Source organism: Helicoverpa armigera, chromosome 26 (assembly GCF_030705265.1).
Source record: "Helicoverpa armigera isolate CAAS_96S chromosome 26, ASM3070526v1, whole genome shotgun sequence".
Lineage (NCBI taxonomy): Eukaryota > Metazoa > Arthropoda > Insecta > Lepidoptera > Noctuidae > Helicoverpa > Helicoverpa armigera.
Window position 1 is genome coordinate 7511696 of NC_087145.1, and position 18689 is coordinate 7530384.

The 18689-nt window shown below is 35.2% G+C and overlaps 3 protein-coding genes across 3 annotated transcripts in view; 1 reads left to right on the top strand and 2 right to left on the bottom strand.

The window, feature by feature from the left end:
- Positions 1–301: 301 nt before the first annotated feature.
- LOC110372640 (mitochondrial import receptor subunit TOM40 homolog 1) lies at positions 302–8882 on the bottom strand. Its single transcript, XM_021329503.3, has 8 exons — positions 8629–8882; positions 7710–7777; positions 6101–6292; positions 4918–5049; positions 3702–3813; positions 3108–3184; positions 2719–2815; positions 302–2412 (listed from the first exon to the last, which is right to left on the bottom strand). Exons 1-8 carry the CDS (start codon positions 8756–8758, stop codon positions 2273–2275), a joined length of 948 nt encoding a protein of 315 aa, XP_021185178.1. The 5' UTR covers positions 8759–8882; the 3' UTR covers positions 302–2272.
- Positions 8883–9172: 290 nt separating this feature from the next.
- On the top strand, positions 9173–9988 carry LOC110372644 (STING ER exit protein). Its single transcript, XM_021329512.3, has one exon. The coding sequence runs from the start codon at positions 9321–9323 to the stop codon at positions 9966–9968; it is 648 nt and encodes a 215-aa protein (XP_021185187.1). The 5' UTR covers positions 9173–9320; the 3' UTR covers positions 9969–9988.
- A 365-nt stretch (positions 9989–10353) lies between these two features.
- The window catches only part of LOC110372635 (muscle calcium channel subunit alpha-1), a 75950-nt gene continuing 67614 nt past the window's right edge, over positions 10354–18689 (bottom strand). Inside the window, exons 40-49 of the mRNA XM_064041713.1 lie at positions 17718–17886; positions 17535–17634; positions 16981–17031; positions 16363–16459; positions 16155–16238; positions 15356–15855; positions 14346–14452; positions 14151–14257; positions 14002–14068; positions 10354–13903 (exon numbers count right to left, since the gene is read on the bottom strand). Of these exons, the coding sequence (XP_063897783.1) occupies positions 13715–13903; positions 14002–14068; positions 14151–14257; positions 14346–14452; positions 15356–15855; positions 16155–16238; positions 16363–16459; positions 16981–17031; positions 17535–17634; positions 17718–17886 (1471 nt within the window). The 3' untranslated portion in view covers positions 10354–13714. The remainder of the gene's footprint in view (positions 13904–14001; positions 14069–14150; positions 14258–14345; positions 14453–15355; positions 15856–16154; positions 16239–16362; positions 16460–16980; positions 17032–17534; positions 17635–17717; positions 17887–18689) is intronic.

The following is an 18689-nucleotide window of genomic DNA, read 5'->3' on the forward strand; positions in this document are numbered from 1 at the left end:
AACTTGTCCGACAAATATCATGCTGCGTATGGAGTGTCCACCATTCGGAAAATGACGATATGACGTTACTATGGCTCTTCGTACATACAAGTAAAAAATGAATCAACTGCCCTATTTTAAGGCATACTCCGCCTTAAAATAGGGCAGTTGATTAATTTTTTATATGGGTAAGTACACCAAAATAGACCACAGATCATTTTGAAACTGCTGTTATTACGCTATTATTACGCGATATGAGTGACAGGATTTTTTCCGGAAGTTTTTAAGGTTCATAAAACTAGAACCGAAATAAAACAACAGATTGATTTATTAACATAAGTAACTATATTAAAAATAAACATTTTAACAACAGGCGCTATGTACATTGTACAGTATGCCATAACCTATCTACACTCATACATAAGGCCGAGCGCACATCTGCGGCAAAATATCGAGACGTTTTAGATCACTCAGATCATCATAAACAAGAATATTTGGTCAGTATTAGCTTAGAAAAGTTTGAAAAATATAGGGACTATTTTATAATAAATATAAGAGTTGTTTGTCGCAAATGTGCGCTCGTTGAACGCCGTAGCGATGGCAGCGAATATTTGACATAAAGCTTGTGCTAGGTACCCCACGGTTAGAGGGGACATGATCAATATATCGGGGACGATACTACGGGACTGGGGTCCCAGTATAAGCTACTCACTCTAAGATATCCAGACTATAATTCAATAAATGCTGACATTAAAAGTATCTTTTCAAAATTAAAGTAACAAAGCCGTAAATGCAATGTATAGAAACATTAAAACAGGTACATTATATTGAAGGTGAGCCAGTTAAAAGCAAATCGCAAAGTTACACAATTTTTACTTTCTCCAACACCTTAGAGTGAGTTAATACGTCATAAATGCGATTCTGGTGTTCAGCAAACAGTATAGCGTTACAATAACAAATAAAAATAATTATACGTAAACCGTACAAAGAAAAAAGAATCAATACATATACACGGTGACCGGGCTCATTTCATTACATTCACACATATCTTGTGGTACAGTTCAATTATTTATTTAGGAATCATCTATAATATTCGTTTGTCCTATATTTTGGACTTCCCAGTTTTAATTAGGCGTAGAATGCACTTAGGCTAAAAATTACTTAAAGCTTGTATATGAATATGCAGGGGTATTATACAAATGAGCAAAAAAGTTTTGAATACTATGGTAAAAGAGCGAGAATAAATTAAAATATGCATATTAAAAAATGTTCAAAAATCGTCCCCAAATTTTGAACATGTTTGTTTTGAAAAATGGAAGTCCAAAATATACCCCTAACACCAACAAAGTCATTATTTAGACTAAAATTAGAATTACACTGACTACGTCGAGCTAGTGATCAGTGCTACATTAATGATATTCTAAGTTTTACTTTTTAGAAGCTACACCATGTTAATATTGACATATACTTGCATTTAATGTATCTTAGCGCACTTTAATTCCATACAGAATGTCTATATTTCAAGTTATAATTTGAAATACACTCAGAGCTTGTTCACGCGAAAACAAAATGTGTTTAGGGATATTTTTTTTCGTGATCCGTTATTTTTTTGACGATACATCTTTTATTAATCATGAATCGTAAATATTTTATGATTATGACAGTTTAATTTTTTTCATTTTGTTGTATTTTTACCCACGACGGAACGGAGCAGGTATATGCGTTTATTATCTGTCATAAAGTATCGTGTTTTTTGACGAATCTTCTAAGAATATCTTCCCTTGGTGATATTTTTAAGTTAGGTGGGAGTAGAATACACACACGCTAGTTGTCATGGGTTTATTCGAGATTTCCCCATAAGATATCTAATGTATGGATTTAAAATTTAAATGTAGTGACAATTCTTAAATATGGTTACATGTGACAATATTGCACCTATGCTAGAACTAGAACATTCATATTTCAGTACTTATCACACATATAATTAAATATTAACTGTTCAAGCGAATTTTTAAAACATCAACATGTTAATGAGACACAAAGTTTATATTTAAAACATACAAATATACAGTGGCAGAAATATATATTTTTTAATAAATTTATTTTCGCCACTATATACTATGCTTCTTTTTTCTTTCTGCATTCCCCTGGTATACCACACTGGTCTAAGTTTTTCACTGACAAAATCACTTGTAAAATGCTTCAAATTCACTAATCACATATAAATATGGTGCACACTGTTCACTAGCTTGACACATCATTCAGTCATCACCATCATGTGGTGATTGGGTGATTAACCGATGATGAGGCCGCAGCCGAATTTGAATTGTTGTTTGGCCTGGTTCGCCATGCCGGACAGAGCGAATGTGAACGGTAGAGGCTGTAGTTTCTTCTCGAGCACCGCTCCGATGTTCCAATTTGAGTCTACCATTCCTGGAAACAAAATGGGAACCGTTTTTTAAATGTAGGGTTAAAAAGGTGCAGTAGTATTTTTGTCCAGAAATAAGTCTCTTGCACAAAAAGTGGCCAGATCAGGCAGAATCAGCACACAGGATTTTCTTATTTATTAAACTTTATTTTAAGATTAAGATGAAACTTGATTTCTCAATCAGAAACCTACAACAATCCCCAAGAATTTTTCCGCCTTACTTCAAAATTGGTGCTGTTGATTTAGATATTATGATACGAAGTTAAGGCAGGCAGGTAATTAAAATATGTAGAATGAAATTAAAGTGTTACCTCTAAAGATAAGATCTGCCTTGGGTATGTTGACCTGGTAGCCTACGGTGCCCACCGACTCCATCCCTCGGAACGAGGTGTCCATTTCAGCCACAATCTGCAAATATGGATAGCATTGACATTATTGCATGAAGTTTGTTTGACAAACAAAGACAGAGTAAAAAACCTACACTTCATTTATACATGACTTATATTTAAAAATGAAATCTGTCTAAAAATAAATGCAAATACATTAATAACAATTACTTTATCAATTGAATCATTATTTTGACCACTTTATCTGCTTGATATATGTTTGTGTAAAAAGTCGAAGTAATTGCCTGCTCAAATAGAGCATAGGTGAACAATTCCGACAAAAAAGCGAAAATAACTCCAGCTAGTTAACATACCTGTAATTGTTCACTGCACTGCTTGAAATAGCACAAGTGGAAGTTAGCTGTGCTCAGGGTCGCTGACACTTCAGAGTCTGTAATTAAAACAATTTAATTAGCTGATATAAAAATAACTCATTAAGACTTGTGCTGGAACAAACATGTGGCATACACTTGTTACGCGTAAAACACGTGCCCATGTTCCATAACTATTTCGTACTAACGATCCCCCGCGGTTCCACCGGAGTCCCGAGGGAACCACTTCCCGCACCAGGATAAAAGGTAGACTATGTCATATATTAGGCTTTAGAGTCAATCCGTACATTTTATTTAAATATGCTCAAGTTGTTTTGGGATGAAAGCGCGACTGACACAGCGTTAATTTCGCATTAACAATATTACTAATGAAACGACTGTTTATAGATTCGATAACTCACAAAAACACATTATTCTCATTTATCGCTATCGTTGCATGGCGACTGGGTAATGTAGCTCTCTCTACTACGAAGAGACCTGTAGTACTGAGCAAAGACGATATAATCTACTGACAAAGACACTTTGCCACCTCTCTAAGCTGCTTACCCCTAAAAACAAGGCTTTTGTTCCACTTACCATCCATAGTATATCTAGCAGCAGCTGACGTGATGGCGATCTCCCCGCCCATGACCCTGGCTCCCGACTGGTACACCAGCTCCGTGCCGAGCGCCAACCGTTTTGTCACCGACTGCGAACATAATATTAGTGTCTGTCTGTACCTCCTTAATAAGGCTTAACTATAGTTCATAATTTCTTTAGGTATTTAATGTAGTTGAAAAACCAAGTTATCTACAACACAATTACACAATGCTTGTATAATAAAAAAAATTCACACGTAAATTAAGATTCTTTAATTAAGACATAGCGACCAAACTTCTTCTGAGTGCATCTGTGTCTGCGGAAATGCTCGTGCACTATAATATGTCCTGCGCAGCTGGCTGATCTCCTTAAAATGAGAACAGCCGTCATGGCCGAAATCGGCCGTGGACCCTTTATTAATGACCAAACTTCATAAAAATATTTGTTTTCGTGTACAAAACGTTAAATAAATTCTAATAAGTACATTGTCGACTTTTTATAGGATCCCGGCGTAGAGTGTATGCTTCTTCTCTTACAGAGAATGAATGCCTACTGTCTTTTGTCACTAAGAGATGGACGGTATTTTCAACCGACTTCCCAAAGACAGACACTCAATTTATGTATTTGTACGTTTTTTCCAATCTGACTACAGTCCACTACGTTTTATCACCTGTTAAGGCTGGGTACATCTGAATGGGTATTCATAAAATATTGTTAGAATGAATAACATTACGTGACACATGATGTGTAGTCAAGGGTGAACTAGTAGGGGTATCGATTTCCACATGAGTAAATAATTCAAGACATTCATTGAATATTCAAAGAGCTGTATATGTACATAGAGTTAAATATACATATTATGTAGATAGAAAAGGTAATTGTGGCAAACGAGGTTTTGCTGGTAAGATGACGTTATTTTGGTGGGTGAGTGAACTAGTATATTTATTGCAGTTACAATTCAAAATGCTTGTATTCATCAAAGTATCCAAGTTTTTTTAGCCTATGATGAATTTCAATAACCTATATTTTTGTTGATATGCTTACTAGAGAAAGGAATAACATTGCTTGTATGGAGCTCATGTTAAAATTCTATTTCTAGAAGGCAATTCAAGAAAAAGACAGATTATTGAAATTCAAATATTTGATTTCGAAAAAATCTTCGAATTTTGGAAGGGATAAGTAAGGTATAAGGGTAAGGATCTAAGAATATTACCTGTAAGTAGTGTCCCACGAAGACTGCAGACTTCTCGTTGAAGTCAGGCTTGCCCACAGCCATCGCGAGCGTGTAGTCAGAACCCTTGTACTCCAGTGTGCCCTGGGTGGCTGTCAGCTTGCATTCTTGGACCTGGAAGACCAATTTGTGTCTTTACTGAAGACAATTCTGGTTAACTGACTCTTTTGATGTACATTATGTTGAGTTTGTGTGTAAATTGCGCGTAAATCGCGTAAAATAAAATTGTCGCGGTAATCTCAGGAGTTATTGGACCGATTTTTAAAATGCTTTCAGTGTAAGATAGCCCATTTATCGAGGAAGGCTATGTGTTACTTTATATCCAGCGCCGCGGAGGAATTCTCACAGGACACAGGTGAAACTACTGGCAGAAGATAGTAGTAATAATAATAAAACAGATGGCGTTCTTGTATGAAGATTGAAAAGGTTTCCAGATGATGATTTTACCTTGCAATTACTTCCAAACCATATCAAAATGATAATAAGGTTTTATTTTATAATTACTTTAAAATATTGCTTAACAACATCCAATTATTATGATAATTTTTGTGTAGACAAAAAACTATGAGTTATTTTTATAAGCAGTAGTTTCAAGGCAAGCATTCTTCGCATTTTTATCTTGTTTGTAAGATAAAATCTTAAATGCATTACAATACGTAGACTCGCGTGCGCTCATTCATTGAAATTGCGTTGAGATGTTATCATACAATTGTTAGTTACTTGTAAAACTGCCTCTTAAAAGATTTACCAGTGAATAGTAAATAATGTCTTCAATGGTAATTTTCTTGATTTGTTGCTTGTTTTACAGCATTATTGCACAGTGGTAAAACGAGTAGTTAAAAAAATAATAAAGTTCTCAGAAACCGGTTATTAATCAGCTCAACGACATCTTAAGGTTTTTCTTTTCATCAAAATCAGTTGAAACAGCATTTTAGAGGGAGTCTTATTCTAAATAAAAGCACCTTAGTATGAAAGTATGCTTAAAAAGTACTGGTTTGAACTATTTTACTTTATAAATAGCTGTTTTCGGGAACTACTACTCACACCGGGATAAAATATAGCTTATGTTACTCAAGAAGAGTTTAACTTCCCACTTTGGAGGAGGTTTTGTGCAGCTGTGAACTCTTGCAGCTGACATGACAAAGACAAATAAAGCAATTTTTACCTGTGCAGCACCCTTCAGCCTGATTTCAGGAGTGAGTTGGTGAATTAAGCTGAAGTTGACATTGCCTGAAGGGTCCACGTCACCGAGTATGACGGGGAAAGCTTCAGTTGGGGAGATTTGCTTAGTACCAATGTATGTAGCTCCTAGTTTGTAGCCGTTCTGTGCTGAACTCATTGTCAGAGTGTGGGACATCTGAAAAAAATAAATATTACAGGTTTTTATTTTTGTCATTGGGACACATTACTGTTATTTTTTAGCTCATCATCCTCCTGACCCATCACTATTTTGTTTAAGGTTGGGGCAGCCTGTTTTCTTCTATCTACCGTCACCTCACAGCTTTTTAGCTATATCAACTTTCATATCATATTTTATTTCCATTATTAAGTTACAGATTACAAATCTAGCCATAAAGCTCATCGTGAGAAAAAGCATTTTTAACCCCCGACGCAAAAACGACGGGGTGTTATAAGTTTGACGTGTCTGTGTGTGTGTGTGTGTGTATGTGGCATCGTAGCTCCCAAACGAATGATCCGATTGTAATGCGGTTTTTTTTGTTTAAAAGGTATGTCAGTCGGGAGTGTTCTTAGCTATGTTTGGTGGAAATCGGTTCAGGTCTTCAAGGTCATCAGCTCGTTTGCTAGATATGATAGGAATGTTACACGCTCAGTTTACTTGCAAGTATATGTGGGATCTGAAATTTGAAACACTAATGTCTTTTGGAACCACTGAGCTGGTCTGCTGTTAGGGCACGAAGGTAGGAGACGTGACCCTGAACTGCCTTTTAGTAAACCCATCGAGTTTGGGCTCGTTGAATTTGTCTTGACGAGTTCTCTTCATGTTTCTGATTGACGAGAACCTGATGCTGGAAATGGGATGTGGCGGATGAAACCCTGGAATGCCGGAATGAAACGGATAAACCGATTTATATTTTTCCTGAAAATCTAGAATGTCCAAAGGTTAATCTTTATTGTTTCTCAATCTGTGCAATTCTCCCAGAACCAGTTTGTCATGAGGATTGTTAAACAGCTTCCTTTGGCCGAGATCGCATATAGCGACCCCATCTTAAGATAAAATAAATTAAATGAAAGAAGGAAAAATTAAGGAGCTCCTTTAAAAAGCATGAAATAAAATTAAATTATAAATTTAAAAAAACCCCCGACCCAAAAAAACTACGCAATAATTACGACAAAAGGTTAAAAACGCTAAACCATATAAAAAGCAAAAAATAACTTTTTACACTACGTAAACTAAATTTTGACGTGTCGGGGGACCGCTTTTTACCTTCATAAATAATTACATAAATCAAATGATACCTACCTAATTACAACATTCGTTTTAAAAAAAACACGTATCTAAAGTAATGAATTAGAGCGGTCCCCCGACACGACAAAATTTAGTTTACGTAGTGTAAAAAGTTATTTTTTGCTTTTTATATGGTTTAGCGTTTTTAACCTTTTGTCGTAATTATTGCGTAGTTTTTTTGGGTCGGGGGTTTTTTTAAATTTATAATTTAATTTTTAGAAATAAAAATTATTTTGTAGAACATAAAAGTAAAAAAGTTAAAGATGATGCAATTTAGAAATATAGATTTTTCCATATTAATACATACCTGAAAATGGTTAGACAGACCCCTATTCACCATCAGCTTGCCACCTTCAAAATTTACTGGCATCACATCTGAAAAGCAAATATGGTTCTTCATATTATGGCTAAAAACCATAGCCGTTTATCAGCTAAACAAGTAAATTGGCTTAACAGTATCCATCTTGATGCATTTATTTTTTATTATTATTTTTTTTTTGCAATCGGCTTAACCCGCCTTAAACAGATTTTTTGTGAGGCTTTATTGATGCATTTATTTAATTAAAAAATAAGTAATTTGCTAGACTATTAAATATATTTATATTTATGTCATTTGCACTTTTATAGACATGTCATGAAACTTTTGATTAAAAATGATTTATCAGTGATTCATATTGATACATTTAACGTTAGGTAATTCCAGGTAATTTAGGTAGACTCGACGAAAGAACAATATTTATTTTTGGATTTTAGTTGAAATAAATAGTAATAATTAATTTCAAAATAAATGGGAAAAGCAGCATTCAACAATGCATGTTGATCTCATTTAAGATTTCATAGTGTGTGATAAATTCGAAATCGGGACGGTTGAACGCCAAGGAGGTTGATAACATTCTTATCAGAACACAAATAAGTAGAAGTCATTACTCTATGTCCATCAGTTCATAAATTACTTCTCAATCAGTTTGTATGGACACATGAAATTTATTGGCATTTTATTTCCAGGCATGTCTGACCGAACGATTCTAGACGTGAGCATACTTAATATTCTTGTAAATTATCTATTATTACATCACAAGATAACCCAACTTTTATGTCGGTACTAAATTACGTTTGCCGCCGTTTTCTGACTGAACGAGTAACCTCAATATGCTTTTACGATGCCAATCAACATTATAATCACCTCCGATAATCGCTAAGACAGTTAAAATGTGTGTAAAAAATACCTTTGGTCTTTTTATGAATCTCATCTAACGTTCCGGGATTTTCACGTTTGTTGTCACTCTCTTCAGGTTTTGGGTCGATGTTTGTGAGTCCAGAGTTGTGTACACGGAATCTGCTAGATATACCACCCATTTTGCAGTGCAATTCACAATACTTTCTCTAATTTCAACAGAAATCGATGAACATGTGCAATGAAACACAATTCTTTGGAATAAAAGACAATCGCAGTAGCGTGAAGTTGACAGCAGGAGATACCAACATAACCTATGTATTTTTGGACCACAAACAGCAAGAAGTATTGATTATTTGAAATGCACAAACAAACTATTGGGGAAGAAGTAAGTTTAAACAAATATTATAAAATTAATCATAAATACTGTCAGCGCTTAAAATTTCTAAAAATTCCTGTGGTCAATAGTAATTTATATAAAAATCAAAGCCTACAAACCTTTGAAAGGCTTTATTTAGTACTTTTCATTCTTCATCTACTACCAAAAAAATAAAATGTAGTCTATGAACAAATGTCAAAACAAAATACGTGAAACAAAACGTCAAAACTTGATGAAGATTTTCGTAAACTACATAATATTGTGAATATTTGAAAGATTTGTGCTGATTTTCTGTTACGTTACCTACTTTTTATTGTAATCACTATTAATATATCGTGCAGTTCGTGAAAAGTATAACTAGTGAAATGCCAAAAGTAGTTTCCAGAAGCATAGTCTGCTCAGACACGAAAGATCAAGAGGAATACAATGAAACCAAGCCATTGCACATCTACTACTGCCTCTGCAGTCAAATGTCCTTAATCCTGGACTGTACCATCGACCGATTGCCACTCAGACCTACCGACGGCGCACGAGTCATTGACGGTTCAAAACACGCTCACAAAATCACTTCAGACCCTGACGAGACAGTGTATCTAAAACGGGAGAAGGGTATCGAACGCCAGTACAGGCTAAAATGCAAGAAATGTGGCATTCCGATATACTACAAGCATGAACAAGACAGCAATGTGGTTTTTATTATGAAAGATGCTTTAGTTCAAACTGCTGGTGAAGCCGGAGTCACAGATATCTATAAGCAGGTTGCTCTTACTCAGCCTAAGAAGATTATGGTCACTAAACACACTAAGAACATGGGCAAGTTCAGTTCCGTGACAGTTTCTACCATAGATGAAGAGGAAGATGAGATTGAAGCGAGAGAAGTGGCCGACAGTTATGCAAACAATGCAAGGATTATTGAAAAGCAGTTAGAGAGGAAAGGAATGAATAAGAGACAAGCGGAGACTCCAGCACAGACTACTGAGAAGAGAGTTAGAGGGACTTTGATTGAAAAATAAATGATATACTCTTTTATAAATTGGTTTTTATTTCACATGGGTATTTCTGGTATCAAATATTGGCACAGAATTCAGAAGTTAATCTTATGGAAAGATGAAAAGTCCTGGACTTTTATCTTTATCCACAGATATTTGCACTCTGCCTGTGAGTAGGTTCCTTAGTAGACCTAGACAATTTCCTTTTGGGTTTGAGTTATTAGAGCCACTCCACACTAGCTTTTGAGCTGCTAGGCTGTATATGATTGCTACGTTCTTTCTTTAATCTGGTGTTGCCATTAGATGATATTTACCAAGAAAAATGGGAATTTTCTGTGAGCAACTGCACAGCTAGCTCTGTGGCATCTAACAGCTTAATTTTAGGTGTTGGTAAAATAAAATACAAAGATGTGTTTCCCACATTTTTTTATTTATATGAAAACAATTTTACAATGTTCATTTTTAAACAATAAATATAGGTAATTAATAATGTCTCAATTTTAATATGATTGACGGAATATATATCTTTTACACTTTTTATTTACATAACTATTTACAAATCGAGATTCCCATTACGGCTAGCGGTTATTACGCTAGAAATATAAAAAACGTACTTAAAATCATGCTTTCCCGAGTACAGATTTTGTTAATTTTGTACATTATTTACAGATGAAATCACTAACGAATGGATATTTTAAAATTTTAGATATTTTCCCTCACTTCGAGGATTTTTATGATAATTGCATTGCTCATAACTGCACTCAGTATTTTAATAACTGCTAAAAATAACAGCAGCAATTCATAATCATGTTTATTATTTATTTATATAATATAATGGGACTCTATCCTCAATAAAAATCTTTCAAACTTCAATAAACTCTTATAATAGATAAACAGAAAAAACAATAGGATAGGAATTTCAAACGTTTTAAAAAATGGCAGAAAATATAAAGGCAACTTTATGTTTAGATAACAAGTAAGACAAAACGTCTAATACATTGGCACCAAAAATGTTTGGGGAAGCATAGATTAGGCTACTTTACAACAAAGAAAAGAAGAGCATTTGCTTATACATAATGGCATAATTAAACTAATTTTGTTTATCGTAGCTAGTTTTGTGCATGGTTTAAATAATTCGTTGATATTAGGTAATCTACAGCGCTCAATGGGCACGTTTTAGACTACGTAACACAGATTTCGACTTTCCTATAAGAGTTTGACGACAATATCCCGATTGAAAACTACGAACTATAAAAAATAAACGATATAAATATATACATTTAGAATTTCACGAACATCTTTGTCCCTACTTTGTGCGTTACCTCTCCACTTTATCTTTGCTGTTGTAGCCTAAACGTGTAGAAGAAATAGGTTTATCTAGAATCTAGGCAGGTTTTGATTAGACGACAAACGCTGCAACTACAATCATGTATTAAACATTTAATTTCTGTCTCTAAAAGAAAAAATATTGTACAGCTAAAATTATCTAAACACCCAAAAAGTAGGTATTAAATAAGTGACCTACCTCCTTGGTAAAAAAAATATGTTGCCAGTTGCAATATTTGTCGCCGGTTCATATGAAAAATCTCCTTTGTCCAGCGAAGAGGTTTGAACAGAATATAAAATGTCGGTTAGATTATTGACCTTAATCCTAGAGGAATGTGGAGTGTTGACGGTAAATGGAGTTGCTGACGATTATCTACACTACGTCGCTTCATAGATTTAAAAGGGCACTTACTAGGGAATATCTTAAAGAGCTAAGATTTTTTAAAAGTTGCAACATCTTGCTCTGGTTTTTTAAAAGTAACTACATTTTTTAAATAGGGCGGTTATGTGTTGATGATTAGAATTGTTAATATTTTTCATATTACACAAGATATTTGACTAGATATTTTGTATCATAGGTTCCTACGTTTCAAATCAAGAAACCGCCGATTAAGTACAAAGAATTTTCCACACAGTTCAAGATGTTGCAAATCTTTCTAAATTTAACTAGAGTTAAAAACTAAATAGTTAATGATTACCTAACTCCGCTGCCTAACTAATTAGAAGTCGAGACAATCGATTAGTAAATGCCTCTTCGCAAATACACATACTTTTTAACTGTCTTTTATGAAATTCTTTATGAAAAATGGTTAGTAACAGCCATTCTCTTTACGACTTTTTTCATTAACAATTTTAGTTTTTTTCACTAAATTCGTCAGTGTGGTGACGAAATATCAACACAATTTTCTCTTGATATTTGAAAAGACAAAAGCTTTACTAAGTCTTAGGTAAATTAAGAAAATCTTTCTTCCGTTAGCAGGACTTTTACAGACGAAAAATTGTTTTTCAAAGTAAACACTCCGTGACATTGTTACAAATACGCAGCTTTGGAGAGCAAGGAAGTAACTATGAAAATTATTGCCCAAAATTATTTATAATTTGCCATCTAATTAGCGAAGGACAAACTATGTTCCCACACCTAAGCTCGTACGTCGGAGTTCAAAAGATTAAACAGAAATCGACTAACTAACAACCCGAGAAGGATATGGATGGAAAAATCGTATATAAATCGAGCCATCTATAAAATCTATTAAAACTTCAAAAGGGTGCTTACTTTAATTGTAAAGTTACTGAAAAGATGAAAATCAGACTCTCATCTTTAGTTTCATCGTAGGCGAAGCCTATGATTAACGCTACAATTGTTTAATGCCTATTCTAAAAGTGGTCAAAGCTATTCAATTAAGCTGATCTTATAAAAATCTTCGTTTCACACTCATTCGTGCCCCTGTCTGAAAATATTACCGAGGGCAATAGATTTTTATAAATTCAGCTTTTAGGTAAACTACTGAAAATTGGATTTCCCCACGCCGAGGGCAAGTTTTACAATCAGTTCGTCAAAGTCTTCAAATACGGTATTGTCTTGGATCTGGTGCTAGAAATTAACAAACAAAACAACATCTATAGAATTTACGCAAATATCGCTAAATACGTCAATTAGCTTCCCACTTAATACTGAATCGTAACAATTAAAGCGATTTCTTTTAATAAAATCACACCAAATTTCATAATATTCACCACAAAAGCTCTAGCGTTCAAAAGTTTTTGAAAGCTTTGTTACTTGAACAAATATTTAAACTAGAGGAAGAATTGCTCGCTTCATGAAACACTCTTTTATTTTTTAAATAAAAGAAGCTTTTGTCTCATGCAAGTTTTATGAAATCTAAAATATTTAATTAATTTAATTAAAGTTATACGATTATACATATTTTTTAAATATAAATTTTATTAAAACTTGCACAATACAATGCGCTATTTTGCAAAGAATCAATTCGAATATCTAAAAAGGATAAAATTAATTTTGATTTACAATTTCTATCTATTTAGTTAATGAGAGTTTCTCTCTCATAGTTCGAAAAATTACATTTTCTAATTTACGAATTTAAAAGGGCCAATACTCCGAAATGTCGACTATAAAGGCTACCCAAGTAGTTTCGAGTAGGTATAAATATTTCCCATCAACGTCCATGGCCCTAAAATTATGCTATTTACCTAAACAACTACATTCTCACTTTACCTGTGTTCACCACAGTATAGAATTTAAAAATGTACTCACGTACCCTAATTTTGATCCGCCTGTTTGAAAAATTGAGAAACAAACGAAGAATTTGAGCATAGATATCGTGAAACGTCAAATGACTCAGTAAAATCATAGACTGAGTTATTTGACGATAGAATGAAATTATCAAACTATATGACCGAACCAATATTTATATAATAAAAGGTCGCTAAACCAGTACTGGTTTGCGTTTTCTTTTCTTCCTATGATGCGTGTGGCGCGAGGGGTCGCCGGGCCGCGCGGGCTGCGGGAGGGCGGGTGCTATAACCGCTTGCACACCGGCGGCGGCATGGCGGCCGGCTGGTGGAACGGGTGGTACTGGCGGGCAAGGATGTCGCCCTACAACCCAAATGTTACCCTATACATTCGTTATAAAATATGATAGCAAGTTCGCAGCTGAAAGGGAATTAATGGGCAATGTTAGTAAAGCATTCTTTGACAAGTTATGATACTTACAACTTGGGGTTGTTGACTTTGAGCTTGTTTTATGTTCTTCTCGTTGACCATCAGCTGATGCGCGGCTCTGAAACAACAGAACATTCATATTAAATACAATCACTTTACACAGAAGCTAGTCATGATGATCATAATTTTACAAAAAGTACCTGTCCATTTGCTCCTGTGTCATTTCAAGTGCCTCTTGCATCTCCCGAGACGTGTTCCTCACGAACTCAGGATCGCAGTATTCACCCAGACCCTGTTCTGTTAACACCTGGAAACAAGACAAGTTTACCAATTAGATTACTAGACTTGGACTAAGGTTATCGACAAATATACTTAAATACTTAAATCATACATACCCTTGTAACCAGGCTCTCTGCTGACCCTACTACGACAGGCCCCGAGGAGTTGTTTCCACGTGGGCTGCCAGGTAGCGACACCACGCCACGCCCAAAGCTATCTCCTCCTGCAAGGCCAGTGCAAATATCTTGTTTATATGGATGTCTTTATTGTTGGTATATCTGACGTTAAGAATCATTTTATTTAGCAACTTTTCTAAAATCAGTGAACATTTTATCATTACTATGAAACATACCTCAACTGAATTCAATTTTTGGAAATCTAGGTTCTAAACTATGATCTTTCTAATTTTTCAAAAGCCTTTAAAGCTAGCCTATAATGATTCTTAAAGCGATGAATCTCAATAATTTCTCTATACATTAATTCTAAATCAATAGCGTCCTCGTGGATATTTATGATTGTCCAAATTTTCGTGCAAACCATACAAAACAAAAACTTTTTTCTCAAAATCGTCTAAAAGCTTTTCTAAATCCTCAATCATTCTAAAAATGCACTATTTAGCCCTTCAATGTTAGTTTACATGCTAGTTACGATGATGATTTTAACCTGTGTCAATAATATTAATATTAATTATAAATTAAGTTACAATTTTACCTCAGTTATTTAATTTTCAGTGCAATATTTGTGTATCGTTAGATTCGTGTGAAGTTGCAAAACATGAAATTTGCTAAAGCAAAGTGTGAGTGTGTGTAAAATTCTTATTTTATACCGTCAGGTTTCCGTTTGCCTGCAATGTACTCCTGTAAGCTTTGAAGTTTCTGATGAGCGTTCATTATTCTACATTGTAGAAAGCTTCCTTCATGTAACAGAAGTTTTGAGACTTAATCTACTTTCATTAAAACTGCTAAAAATACAGTTATTTACTATCAGACTAGAGTCTAATAAAGGTAAATATTGACCCAAAAATCTATATTTAAACAATAATAAAATAAATCAGATAACATCAACGTTGTAAACTTTATAGGGAGAGTAAATAGAAACGGAAGGAAGCTCCCTGTGGCGTGCGGACCTGGCGAGTGCGGGCGATCTACAAGCCGCGCGGGCGGAGCATGCGAGGCCGCCCCCGACGAGGCGCTGCGCACCATCCGACCTGTGCCGCGCGGCGCCGGCTTCAGCGCGCGCAGGCTGCGCCGCTCGCCGCCGCGGCACGCGCGCTCCTTCGCGTGCGAGAACGCGAACGGCAGCTTCGCGGCCGCGTTGTACCCGTACAACGTCATCGTCCGCGACTCCGTCGTCGGCGTGCACTCGCTCGCCAGGAGCGGCGATATCTTCGGCTGTATCTGCTCGAACGTGTTTGGAGACGGCGTCTTGTCTTCCATTGACGCCATTCTAGGTATCGATAGTTTCTCCCTCGAAGACGTGGAGTCCTCCGGGTGAACTTTCTGTCTCGATACCGTCGCGGTCGGTTTGGGTGCGGTCAGGCCCTCGCTCGGCGTCGACAGATAGTTGACGCAGCCGAAGGCGAGACCGATCTGGCCGAGCATCTCGGGATAGTTCGACTTTTGATTGCTGGTTAGTACGTACCGTTATCCACACAGAAGCGGTGAAAGAAGATGGAAGCGTTAGAAAGGTTATTAGAGCAAGAGTGCGGGTGATGCAAACTGTAATTTTAGAAAATCAACTACAAAACCACACGTTTCACTACCTTGGTAAATAGTATTCTTTAGGTCATTTGTGGTTCTTCTGTAATGTAAGCAATTTTTATTTAGAATCTGATTCGTATTAGAATATTAAATTGATTTATCGATATGAATGATGTAATAGGTAATATGAAATTATTTATTTAAATGTTAGACTTCTCTACTCACTCGAGGACTTGATATATTTTCTCCGATTCTCCATTGAATATTAGAGGTCTAAGTGGTATTTGTTCCTTTGGCTGTCCATTTGCTCTGAAATTTTTAAGAATTTCTTAAACTAAACATCCTCTCATCATTTTCAAGTTTATTCATTTGATTGATAACTTTCGCTCAAATACCATGGGTACCAATTGCCAATGTTTTATATGCTACTTACAAATTAGGTGTAAGAGGTAGTGGTCCAACTCCATATTCCCTTTGCATCATAGAACTCAAATGATTGCCCACACCCGCGCTGCCAGCGCCGCCTCCATCTAAAACACATCTCTTATGATTAATATCATCTCTTCAGGGAATATGCAGCTACTACAGAACACCACGTGCAATAATGATTCTTACATACTCCTTTACTTCTCCTATATTACATACATTCATGCCCCTAATTGCTGAATCAGTAAAAATATCATCATCAATTATGAATTCTGTGTTGTACTCATTGTATCTTCCAGAATAATTGCTAGGTATTGATTTAATATTAGTAGTTGTTAATCTTGTTATTGACTGATCATGGTTAAGGTATGAAAGATCATGGGTTGATGTAATGATAGAATGTAAATCGATTGTTTGAATACCGATGATAAGGACTTTTTCCTTATCATCTGGTTCAAATATGGCTTGCTTGACACCAGTAGTACCTATGTTTATTCGAATTGATATTTTTCCTACTATTGATTTTAAAGAACAATAATTTTCTCACGTTGCTTCCGATCACTACTCATCTTGCCTACTTTAAATACATTCCATTCATCTCGAATGCTTTAATAAGCATATTTACCATTTTTTTCTAGTAGTTCTTCGGCGGACGATGAAACTTTTATTTGATCATCTGCATAGAGAAGACATTAGAATGGTAACTCATTCATTTTGATTCCACACTCTTTCTCTTTGTTATTATTAGCCAAAGCACTATCTATGTATGGCTCTGGTGGTCCTACGTTTGAATTTAGCTAGCCTTTGAATATGGTAGATGAAGGGAGATAAATCGAAAAAGAGGTAGCAAGAAATGCGACATAAAGAAATGAAATGATTTATACATAGATAGGAGTAAGATTTCAGAACTTACAGAGAAAAATGAAAGATAAATATACGGTTAACACATCTTGTAGAAGAGGTGGCAAGAATAGTTCATCGAGACTGAGACCACATATAATCCTAATTGAATTTTGGATTTTTAATAACTTGCCAATTATCTTCATACATAGATAGTGTCGATACATCTCTGGCAAAGTTATTTTGTGAATTATGAAATTGTGGAATATTAGTAATGAATTTAATTGAATATTAATCATGATGTTATAGTAATGAAGATTCGTGAAATTCGGTATTTACCTGTCGGAGGTTCTCCATGTTTTCTATGTCTATGAAAGTGTCTGTTTGGTCCATGCCTTCGTATGCTCGACCAGACACCTCCAAATAAGGAGTGGTTTCTCTGTGTGCAGAAAATATATTTGAATCATCATTCCAAAGATTAACTAAAATATCGTGTACCAGCTCATATGTAAGCATACGTACCCTATGCATAGGCACATCACATTCAGCAGAAATATCATCCAAATTCCCAGAGATTGCTCTTTTCAGTTCAGGGCCTGCTTCGTGTAGTGTCCTCAGCCCAGCCTGCAGTGTCATCTGATGCGTCTGTTCGTCACTCTGCCTCATCTCCTGCTCTTTTCTCTTTTTGAACCTTATGACGTAAAACAATCTTAGTATCATTTGCAGCCTTAAGGGAAAAGCCAGCAATACTTACATAGTTTATTCCTTTGCAGTGTGCAACTATGCTAAGCGTTGAAGTGAATTCGAAAAGATTTTTCTAAGAATCGAAAAAGTTCTATTGAGTATACAAATATATAAAAAAGTTGACAATGATGTTGTAGCTACAATGGTCGTATATATCTGTAGTCTAAATTATCCCAAAAGAGTAAATTCAGATAGCCATAGCCTAGAACATTCTAAACGCGAAGATGAAAAATCCTTCAAAGAAATCAATATTATTTTTTATCCATCTCATGAACTAATACTAAAATTATATTTATAACATAAATATCACAAAACACAACATATATAACAACGGGAAACGGAAAAATATTGGATAAAAAAATTAAAACTGGTAGTTGGATTGTAGAAATCTGCATGCTTTGGGTAGCATCAATTCGTAAATGTGTACAAAACGGCTCGTAAAGCTTAACCAAAGATGATGGTATTCTGTAGGAGCGTCATAGGGACATGCAGGGTAAAACAGTATGTCTGAATGAAATTCCAACTTGTCTCGAGGGGTTACACTTCGACCTCTATAGTTTATTAGATCTATAACGCAAAGGGTCATCTCAGCATTTGTATGATAAAAAACACTAAAAAAGGGAACATTCTTTCCTACACATACGTATCTGTTGTTACTCACGCGTGATTCCTATGAAACAAAAACGTATTTGTCAGTGTTAACCGAACTAAAATGAAATGAAATAAAAGAAGAAACAAATTCAAATAAAT